This window comes from Etheostoma spectabile, chromosome 3 (assembly GCF_008692095.1).
Source record: "Etheostoma spectabile isolate EspeVRDwgs_2016 chromosome 3, UIUC_Espe_1.0, whole genome shotgun sequence".
Taxonomy (NCBI): domain Eukaryota; kingdom Metazoa; phylum Chordata; class Actinopteri; order Perciformes; family Percidae; genus Etheostoma; species Etheostoma spectabile.
The window spans coordinates 6,148,409-6,159,794 of NC_045735.1; the positions used below are offsets into that span (position 1 = coordinate 6,148,409).

General features: G+C 43.2%; 1 protein-coding gene across 4 annotated transcripts in view; it reads left to right on the forward strand.

Annotated features, from left to right (window-relative positions):
• The window catches only part of epha4l (eph receptor A4, like), a 54,343-nt gene that overhangs the window by 31,721 nt on the left and 11,236 nt on the right, over nt 1-11,386 (forward strand). The window contains exons 6-11 of one of the 4 annotated variants that reach the window (XM_032504770.1): nt 3,867-3,991; nt 4,137-4,296; nt 5,545-5,656; nt 7,999-8,054; nt 8,509-8,622; nt 9,261-9,446. In XM_032504770.1, the coding sequence (XP_032360661.1) occupies nt 3,867-3,991; nt 4,137-4,296; nt 5,545-5,656; nt 7,999-8,054; nt 8,509-8,622; nt 9,261-9,446 (753 nt within the window). Of the gene's footprint in view, nt 1-3,866; nt 3,992-4,136; nt 4,297-5,544; nt 5,657-7,995; nt 8,055-8,508; nt 8,623-9,260; nt 9,447-11,386 lie in introns of all 4 variants that reach the window. The other 3 variants (XM_032504788.1, XM_032504760.1, XM_032504778.1) reach the window with 3 other exon arrangements.

Genomic DNA, 11,386 nt, shown 5'->3' on the forward strand with positions numbered 1-11,386 from the left:
TGTGTGTGTGTGTGTGTGTGTGTGTGTGTGTGTGAATTTGCACATGTGCAGAACTGATTGCATGCTTGGCTGAAAGTGAGAAAATGTGTTGCACACAATATTTGTACGCTCATGGATGGAGATGATCTACATTTGCCTCTGAAACAATGTCCTCTGTGTCTCCGGGTCTGTGTCTCTTCTAATTTGTGTGTGCGTGTTAAAGAGAATAGCTCCAGAGTGATTGGATTTCTTTCTGCTAATGCTCGGTAGGGGCTTTGGAAGCTCTGGTTTCAGCCGCTGGTAATCCAGCCAGTCATCTGTGGCTGTCCCTCTCCCTGTATCGCCTCCCCTCATCCAGACACCGTGGATTACACATTTATTATGATAGCTTTATTAGGATTTATAAGCGCTGTGGAAAAGACACTCCTGCCACCGCCTTTCCATAAAAGTTCAGATTTCGGCTAGAGAGGATGAAGTGAGGCAGGTTGGAAGGGAGGAACGCTTATGTATTTTTGCGTGTGAGGAAAATCGAGATATGCCTGGAGACAAAAATTAAGACATGAGTGTTGCTGATTGCATGTGCATGCATCTGTGACCAGGCATACATTTGTGTGTGTGTGCGAAGGGGTCAGATTCCATGTCTCGCCATGAACAATTCCACTGTCGTAAATCAGCCGGCGTGTAACCCTTTCGCCCTGACTGCATCAGGAAAGGCAGGGGCGAGAGGGGGGATGTCCAGGCTTTGAACTGACCCCTGGCTATAAATTTATGTTTTTTTACCCCCTTCATAGGATGAAGCACTTTGGTCGTGTGTGTATGTGTGAGAAAGAGGGAAAGAAAGAGTCAGAAAGAGAGGTGTTTATGTCTTAATACAAAATACTTGGCAGGCTTAGGTGACTAAAAGTGAATTAGTGCATGAGAGAGTGTGTGTGGGCATGTCAGTCAGCGCACATGTGTGTGAGTTTCCATCTCTCTGGCAAATCGGACAAACATACATGTGGAAATGTGTTTGGGGAGATGGAAGCAGGCTTTATTGCTTTATAGGCGGGGGGAAGGATCCTGTACGCAGGAGCCGTTTTCTCGACACCCTGAAAAACGGCTCCCTCCTCAGCTATTTTTCCTCTGCGGCGGCAAAAACGAGGGACTCCAATCTGGCAACTAGGCTCCAGTCTGGCAACCACATGTGCACCTCGGCCCTTGTCTCTTTTCATGTCAAACTGTAATTGAAAGCACATTACACACATAACAAACTGTGTCCTATGCAGAGACAGAATCTCACAAATGTCTGCAACAACCTCCACTTTTGTCCTGAGGGACCAAACCCAACCCAGAACTCTAAGTGACAGGTTTTTACTAATTTTAATAAATGCATAGGTGACATGATTGAGTTTTTTGCTGTGTGTGTGAGATAATGGTACTAGGTATTTTTCAATGTGAATTGCTATCTTTCTGTTTGTGTAATGAGGTCGTTTATGTGTGTGTGTGTGTGTGTGTGTGTGTGTGTGTGTGTGTGTGTGTGTGTGTGTGTGTGTGTGTGTGTGTCTGTGTGTACAAGTTTTGCAGAATGTGAAAGTGTTTTTTTGGAGTGCACAATTCAGAAATGAGATCTGAATATTCATTGCGTTTAAAGCTTATTATTCCACCCGCGTTCTTTGCCCACTCGTTCAGGAGGCAGTAAGAAATTACATATCTGTCCCACATATTTACATTCATTGACAGAGGGGCCAGCTTGCCTAGCATGTTCTGCCCAATTCGCAGTCTCAGGTTAGTCTGGTCTCTATTCAAGATAGACATGTCAGGTTTAGTCTTGCATCAGCTATGTACACTTGGTGCATGCAAGGTTTGACAATATTTTACATAACATTGCTTTTTAGGCATTGCTCTCGTAATAATTTATTTTAAAAAAAGAAAAGAAAACTCAGCCTTGATGGATCACCCATCGTGTGTCTTACGAGCCTCTTGCTTAGGGAATCTCAGAAGGGACCACTCAGAAAATCACTCATCTTTATCCTCATATTAGTCGGGGGAAAAGTAAAAATGCAACAACAGGAGGCGAACACGATTAAATCGCCATATCTGTCATCTTTCGAGGAAAGATGGATGTGTGGATTACCTCAGGGGCACAAAGGCCAGTGACCCCTTAGTGGTTTTCTTTCTGAGTCAATGCGTCCCCGGTCAACCCCAGGAGGGCCTTCAAATTGGCTCTCGCTGCCGGGTAAGAGTGATCGGAGGGATACAAATGGCCCGCCATCTAATTGTTTAAAGGAGACGCAACACATTAGGCCAACAGGATTACACAACCTTGGGTTAATCTATTTACCAAGAGATGTCTGCAATCCCATCTCTCTCCATCTCAACCCCTACCAGTCACAACCTCCACCCCCCCCCCCCCCCCCCCCCCCCCCCCCCCCCCCCCCCCCCCCCCCCCCCCACTGGTTCTTCACCCTGCTGAAATTCAATCCGAGACTGGTGCTTGAATTCCAGGCCTGTTTGAACTCAATCCCCGGCTAAAAGCAAGGTTTTGTTAGCGTTAGCTTAAAGGTTTGGCTCCCTGGAGTCCATGGTCAAAGTGATGAGAATGCATATAATGTCATAGATAATGCAATCATATTCGGTGGACCGTGAACCCCTCATTAATCACCCCACTGTAATTTTTTAAAAGACAGATGGTCTGGAACGAGTAAGGTTACAATATCACTTAGGACCAGAGGTCAAAGTTTCACTCCTTGTGAACTTGTAAGCGCAGAAGCCACAATGAAACGCTACCTGGACATCAGTGGAAATGTTTTTTTTTGTTTTTGCGGTGCTTTGTTCTGGCTTTGGTGAGAATAGATGACTGAGGTTTTTTTTGGTTGTTGAGGGTACTAGTTGTTAATGCGAGATGGGGTTTAATCTCCCACAAGAAGTGCTGGAGGTGTGTGTGTGTGTGTGTGTGTGTGTGTGTGTGTGTGTTTGTTTGTGTCTGAGCTCTTTTTATACCTGAGTTGTGTGTTCATCCCTGTAACCTATTGTTCCTTAGTCTAAAACTCCACCTGCCCGACCATATATGCTCTTTTCTGCTCAGAACTCAATCTGTGCATGAGTCTTTTGCTGTTTACAACACTATCTCTCCTACGCCAATGGATTTCTCTTCATAGCGTCAAGAGTGTGTATGACCCAATTTTAGTGTTGTCACACTCCCTGAAGATAGGTTTGATTTGTGCAGTGGTGACACACTGGAGGGAGGAGGCGAGTGTAAGCCATTATCTGCGCTTTAACCTTCACATGTTAAAGGCGTCTGAACGCAGATAGCGTGGCTGCTTGAAATATGGCCTCATTATCAGCTGCAGCAGAAAGGGCTTGAGATAAGATCACTCACTGGAGCTTTAATGAAAACCAATTGATTTGCACTCTTAAAGACAAAAAAAGCAAAGGCGTTAAGCTCATTTCGAGCTTTCTGAGGCGTACTTTGCAGCAGCACAAGGTTTCCCAGGGTGACCTGAGTATCTGCAGAAAATGAAGTTAGACATTATTTTGCCAGCTTGTAGGAAAAGTGGCTGAGACGCTAACGTCAGCCGAGAGGAAATTGGATCACTTTTATTGATGCCAACCATTAGTTCAAAAGTAGAGTGTTGCCATATACTCTAGCGTTGGTAATTCAGCTTTGTGGCCATACAGCTCTGTAACGCCTCTGACTTTGAATGGAAGCCAAATTCAAAGACAAATGGAAGTGATTGCCTTGTGGCCTGGCCCACTGTTTGACTTTCCCAGCAGGAGCAAAGAGTGGGGGATTTAGAAGAGCAACACAAAACAGACAGGGTGTTTCAAAGGCTGAAATAACTTGGAGAACTGAGAGAAAACAGTAGGCTAAAATAGCTTTTTCTGTCTTTGTTTGATTATCTCACTAGCTCCTTCTCCAGTGACTTCCATCCAGGCAAAGGATATCACAAGACACACCATCTCACTGGCCTGGCAGCCACCGGATAGAGCCAACGGGGTCATCCTGGAGTATGAGGTCAAGTACTATGAGAAGGTGAGGGTCCAGTGGGAGATGTAGTTTCTGCCGATGAAAGAATTTCTAAAATAATAGCAATGCGTTTCAAAAGACTGTGAGAACATCCCACATCTGATTGTTCTCTCTTTGTTTCTGTCTCTGTCTCACCATCTGTCGTTCTCAGGACCAAAATGAAAGAAGCTACAGAATCATAAAAACCTCGTCGAGGAACACTGACATCAAAGGTCTCACCCCCCTCACTTCCTATGTGTTCCATGTCCGCGCTCGCACCGCGGCCGGCTACGGGGAATTCAGCGGCCCGTTTGAGTTCATGACCAACTCGGGTGAGTTCAGCCACGCCACTCCTGCTCAGCTTGTCTTGATGACATCAGTGCACTATAGATCCAAAGAGACTCAATGCCAGCAGTGTGAAATGCTGCAATGATAGCATCTTTTATGAGTTTGTCTCTTTCATTGTGGTCATGAATCAAAATAGCTGACATCTATAAAAAGATAAATGATACTTTGCTCCAGCACTTGACTGGCAACTTGAGTAGGTTCCATTATTCAGGTTTCAATGATTCTCAGTGAATGTGCCAGCTACTGTAGGGTTTAACTTCTATGGGTTTCTGAAGAATGATACCATTTCTGATATTTGTAGTTGGAACTGCTTGAAGGGACTTTTTGCTTACCGTTAGTAGCCATAAATGCTATCATTTATTTTGGTGTACACTTTATAAAACCCTAAGAAAACAGCAGTAGCAGCAAGTGGACTCTGATCTGAAAATGGAAAATTAGCGTCTTAAACCCCACTGACGCTCCAGTTATTACAAACACTGTGCAGTGCAGCCAAAGATTGTTAAATCCCAAATAACTTGATTTTAAGTTCAAGAGGCAATCCCACAGTTTCCAAACATTTCCATTTGATGTATTGGAGCAGCCACAATACATCTGGAATCTTGGGGGAATGTGATACAAAATATAAGTACACAATTATAAAAGTAAATATATAATACTGTCAGACAGTGTGGAATAACATGATTTTAAAAACTTCAAATTACTGACGGGGAAATAAAAGAAAAAACTGAATGTTAAAGAGTTGGAATTATTTCAGCTGAAGAGCCTAGACAAGTTCAAAAATAACATGTCATCAAACAAACCTAAGCTTACTAAACTTTTTTTTTTTTACATATCTGATTTCCTCTAGGAAATAGTATGCTATATGATATTAACTGTGGATGGGAAATTATGGCGTAGACCACAGGGTTACAGAGTTCCACTGTAAGCCAAGGTGTCCCATTTGTAATGCAGATAGAGACAAAAGTACATGACAATGACATGGTCAAGCACACATGTTAATGGGACGGAATTGTCTCAATGGAATAAGAAGAGGGACAGGAAGGGTGAGGGTGGTCAATGACTTTGACAAACACAAAATGTACACAGGCTCTTTCATGTGCGGCGACTCGATTGAGCGCAGTGATATTGACTTTGCTCTTTGTCTCTGTCCAACTGTCCTCCCTTTCTCTTTACTTTCCCTCCCTCTGTTCCTCTCCATTTATATCCCCCATCTTTCTTCTATTTTTCCTCAGTTCCAGCTCCCATTATTGGCGATGGGGCCAACTCCACAGTGTTACTGGTGTCAGTGGTGGGCAGCGTGGTCCTTCTCATCATCCTCATCAGTGCCTTCGTCATCAGCCGAAGGTGAGCTCATCCCACTGTCCCTTCTGCTTTCTGTCTGTCCTTCTTTCGCCCCAGATGAGGGATGTCTTGCTTTAGCGCCTGGGAAAAGTAGCTGTCAGGAGATGGATGTCACTCGAAAACACACTCACACACACACACACACACACACACACACACACACACACACACACACACACAGACACACTGAGCCAGACAGATGAGATGAGTGATGACTTGCCACACCGGAGACGTGATTGACAGCTCCGACAGCTGAAAAGATGTAATCAGCAACCCCTCGCTCCCTGTCCTCTGCATCCATCCTCGCTCCTCCCATCCCTCCCATCTCTCTATCTCTCAGCTAGCGGCTGTAATCCTGGCCACTAGTTATTTTCTCCCGCTGTGCCTTGCTGATGGCTGCAAAGAGAACGAGAGGGAGGAGAAATAAATAGAGGAAGGGGGATAGGAGGGTGGACAATGATATAAGCGGGCAATGGAAAGTAGGAGATAGAATAGAAAGAGTGAGACGAAGAGGCATCAGGTGGATTTGCAGTGACCCAATCTCAGGGTGTTAACCAGTGAGCAGGACAAAGCACCGTCACACAGATGGGATTACATGCAGATGGGGCTGCCTCACCTCAGGGTGTTAACCACACTCCCCCTATATTTGTGTGTGTGTGTTGGGGGTGTATATGTGTATGCATATCCTTATGTGAAAAAAGTATTGTTTCCATGTGTCTGGTAGCACTGTGGGAAGGGGAGCGTTAATTATTTGTGTGTTGATTCCTACGTGTGTGTTTAAGTACCTTTTTATGGGCATTCGTTGATCCTTTTTTGTGTGAGTGTGCCTCTTTACATGGAAGCAAATGATTGTCTGCATGTGTGTATTGGTTGTGAGAATAATGGGGAGTGAAGGGGGCTGTTTTTGTTGTGATTGTGTGTGTGTGTGTGTGTGTGTGTGTGTGTGTGTGTGTGTCCTCTCTTTCTATGTGATTGCTTCTCTCCCCAGCCAAGCAGGTGGTTGTCTCAGCCTTTTTTATATGCAATGTGACGGCCACTGTCATTGTGCTGCTGCGGCCATCCTGTGATTGTGGGGAGGGACTGTAATCACGTAGCCGTTTACAATCATTACACCACCATAGAGAACAATGTCTTGCACATCTGGTCATTTTCACCACTGACCCATCACACATCAATTTAAGCACAGGTGTCAGGCTGCCTGAGGGATTCGGAGGGATTTAAGTGCATCTTCTCTCGGATTGATTTGCTGCTATATGCTCAATGCCCTTCAGAAACCATCAGTGCAGCAGGATACTTTTTACTTAAAAAAGTAACGGCACAATGTCAAAATAGTTGATTACGAGTAAAATGTGTAAAGTTTTTAATGTAAGTAATTAATTATTACTAGCTAAACATATTTAAAGCCAGACATGGCAAGCAGAATATTTTTTATTTATGTATTTTTTTAATTTTTTAAATCCATAACATGCCTTCTTTTAGACTAGTGGAAAGAAAACAAACCAAAATTTACATTTAGCTGTTTATTCACGGTACTTTCTCCATTTGCGGTTTTTATATATATTATACAAGGTATAGGATGCTAAGGATTCGATTAGATGGTTTAGAGGGGTTCGTTCATCACTCATAGCTGGATTTGTATAACATTTTATTCTAAAAACATGGCAAAATGAATACTGCTGACTGTTTTTAGAGAAATTATGGTAAAGGAGGAGCTAATTTAAATGAATACCTTTATTTTATACAGTATATTTGATCTTCAGGGAATAGTTCAATATTTTGGGTAAAATGCTTAACTACGCCTTTTACATTTACATTTCTGTGCTCAGTCAAACAGATCCAATATACCTTGTTAATTAGGGAGCATCAGAAGTGCTTGTAGTAGGACAGCGCTAGGCTAGCCGTTTCTCCCCGCTTCCAGTCTTCAGGCTAAGCTAAGCTAACCCTCCCCCAGTTGTTGCTTCATATTTAACAGACAGAGATAAAGTTGTATCAAAGTTTTTTCATCCAACATCCTCATAATTAAGAGCAATTATTAACTAAGACAAACCTAATCTAAAAATCACATTAGGCTAGCATTTAAATGCAGTTTCTTCCTTTCTGTCTAATGAGCTCCCTTTAATGAATAACAAAAATATCAATATCTCATCAGCAATCAGGGATTGTGTTGCCACTTAATTTACTGTATGTGTGGGTTAGGGGGGTAAGTGGGTTTGGAGTCTCAGTTAAAGTGTTTACCAAATTGACACTTGTGTTCCATTATTATTTTTCTATTATATTTTTGGTTTTTACGTAAAATGCTCTGCTGTCTCTGTGACTGACCGTCCCGTTGTTTTTGCCCCCAGAAGGAGTAAGTACAGCAAGGCCAAGCAGGACTCTGACGAAGAGAAGCACTTACATCAAGGTATATCAGAGTTAACATTCCAACTACACACTTTAATATTAAAATAAAACATTAGCGCTGTCAGGTGATTTCATGTGCATGCACTCAAAACCGCAAATGAAGCCCATAAAATGGGTCAAAAACAAACTATTTTTGAGTTAATGTACTTGCACGCTAACATGCTCCAAACACCTCATTATTAAGTCATCAGCATTGTTTTTTACATTTAACAAACATTTCAAGTTAATGAGCTCCATCTTCATTGGAGTTAGCCATAGTGACATTAAAAGCAAGGGAGTCAGAGTGTGAAGCGAGTTATGGAGAAAAGAAAGGAGGAGGAGGTTCCACAGAGGATGGCGGTGTATAGCCTGCAGCATGATGGAAATAAAGAACAGATGGAGTGTACTTGCCAGAATGAATTAACCTTCATTTTTCACTACCTTCTTTATTTTTCTTTACACACTTCTTTCTTTAGGAGTGAGGATCTACGTTGACCCCTTTACCTATGAGGACCCAAACCAAGCCGTCCGTGAGTTCGCCAAAGAGATTGACGCCTCCTGTATCAAGATTGAAAAGGTTATCGGCATTGGTGAGGAGTTTTATTTTTAATCCAGCAACTCTAATACATTCCGCCATTTTTCATTAATTATTATAAACACATTGTTATGGATAGCCTTTGCAGCAAGGCTTATTGTAACCCACTTTGGATAAAAGCATCCACCTAATGGGATACAAGTATATTTGGTATTCGTTTCATGCAAATATTCTGCAGCCTGCATATCTTTCTCAGTGATTCATGTCGTTGTTTGTCTGTGTATGCTCTTGTCTGCACTCCTGTTGAATAAAAAAAAAATACATTGTTTTCTCAGATAATATCATTTGGTCTGCCTTTAGAGAGTTCAATGAGTACAACAATATGTTGTCTGTTCTATTCCTCTGGCCAGAGAAAAGTCAACCAATGACAAAATAATAAAGATAAAGAATCAATACCCATTTCCCCTCTCTCTCTGCTCCAGTGGGTGATGGGATGGAGGGGAGTAAGGGATTAGAGACCCTGATCAATGTTTAAAGTGGACCCCTTCTAACCTGCACACACACAAAAACACACACATAGGCACGGACCATCACCCACTCCCTTCTCAGTGTGATTTATAGTCCTCGCATTGTAGTATTGGAGTGCTTGTGTATCATCATTTCCACATTTTTAACCCAAGCGTGTGTTTTCAGGGGAGTTTGGCGAGGTCTGCAGCGGCCGCCTGAAGATGCCAGGAAAGAGGGAGATCTGTGTGGCCATCAAGACGCTAAAGGCCGGCTACACCGACAAGCAGAGGCGGGACTTCCTGTCCGAGGCCAGCATCATGGGCCAGTTTGACCACCCCAACATCATTCACCTTGAGGGCGTGGTCACCAAATGTATGTCAAGCATGTGATTTTGTTTACTTTTTACGTACAGGGTGTGTAGCATGAGAAGTGCTCCGTTTCAAAATGATGGGAAGAACACAGTTTGGTGCATTTTGGTCATTCTATCGCTTTTTGAGAAAGAATCTTTTCTGGAGAAATTAAATTGCTACAGGAAATTGCAATAATACTCTGCTCACACATTTACGCACACAATGACTTTTATAATGACAGGAAGGACATTCATTTTTTGCTGTCCATGTTTTCCCTTAAAAAATAACGTAACAATAAATCATTACAAACTATGTCTGGGGTTTTGGGTGACTTTGGAAAAGGGTAAGTGTAGGGACAAACCAATCTTGACTAGCCAAAGGTGTGTGTTTGTGTGGCGTTGTGTTAATACTGGCAGATCCAAAGACATACAAGCATTAATGTTGCATTTGTACTACAAGATCTGTGTTCGCACATATACATATTGTCTGAACATCCCATCCGTGGGTATCCCTTAGGTGGGCTTTGAAGGAGTCCAGCTTTGGTGGGGAGGGGGAGGTGGAGTCAGAGGTAGCTGGGCAGTTAGGAGGGGGTGTAATGGGTCCAGGAACAGGCCCTGTAGCGCTGCACCAAGCTCATTAATCATGGTGTCAGCTGTAAATGTGTTTGGGGTTAGGGAGTGATACCCTATCCCTTCTCTATCTGCTCCTCCATGGCCACAACACACCAGCCAAATCTCCCTCCCTCTGCTCTTGGCACTCTCTCTGTTACTCCCTACCTTTTACACCTTCCCCCATTGCTTTTTGTTAGGCTAGAGGTGTACGTGTGTGTGTGTGTGTTCTTGTCAGCACATGTTGGCATCTGTGCACCCTTGATTGCACGCGTCTGAGCGTGAGCGTTACCATAGCTGATGGCCAGCCTCAGCTCGGGTTAGATGGATGAAGTGCCTTAATGTGTCGTGACACAACAGCCTGGCCCTATCTGTGCTAGATAGCACCATCTTTCCCACTGTTGTACACACACACACACACACACACACACACACACAGACACACAGACACACAGGCAGAGCTGAAAGTGAACAGCAGCACAGGCAGAATTGCTTATCACCTATCAAACCTCTCACCACGGGGGGTTGACCTCTCAGACCTCACTGAGACGGAGTGAAAAAGACAGAAAAAAGGTGGACAGATGGACAGGAGGAAGGAAAAGAAATCTGAGACAAGTAGCAGACAGGGAAGGTACAAATAGAGATGCAGAGAGAAAAAGACAGGAAGGCGGTTAGGAGCTGATGGATTAAAGGAAAGACAGAGAACAACCGTGGCAACGACGGAGAGAGAAAGCAGAGGGTGGTAGAACTACTGAACCGGAGGCTGAAAAAGGAAGAGAAGGAGCGAGACAGAGGGAGAGAGATGAAGGAGAAGCAGAGGAGCTACGCAGCAGTGACAGGAGCCAACATGGAAGGATGGTGAGCCAAAGCAAGAAAATCAACACGAAAACTACCCTTCTACCTCCATCCACTCTTACTTTTGAGAGGTTGACACAAGGTTTGGGCCAATTAGTCCTTTACACTTGAGTGTGTCAGTGGAATCTATTAAAAATCCATTATTTTAATTGCACTTGCCTCTCCATTACAATCAAGTTAAAAGGAATTCTCAATCTGGCCTCAGTTTGCTGGCATGTCCAACAGAGCCAATTAAGCCTTATTAATTATGGAGGAACTCCAAATAGACACTAAAATACATAAATCTTCAAAAAAATCTCTCACCGAGGATTGCTGGCTGTAGTCCAGCATCTTGAAGCCTGTATAGACTTAATGTTTCTATCATGCTAGTGTGTAATTAAAATCCAGCCTCTGTTGGAGCTTGAAATGAGACGTGATATGTTTAACAGCTGATTTACATAAAGTAAGCATGTGCTAATTTAAAAAAAGATCTGCATTAAAAGCTAGATCTTTGTTCGCT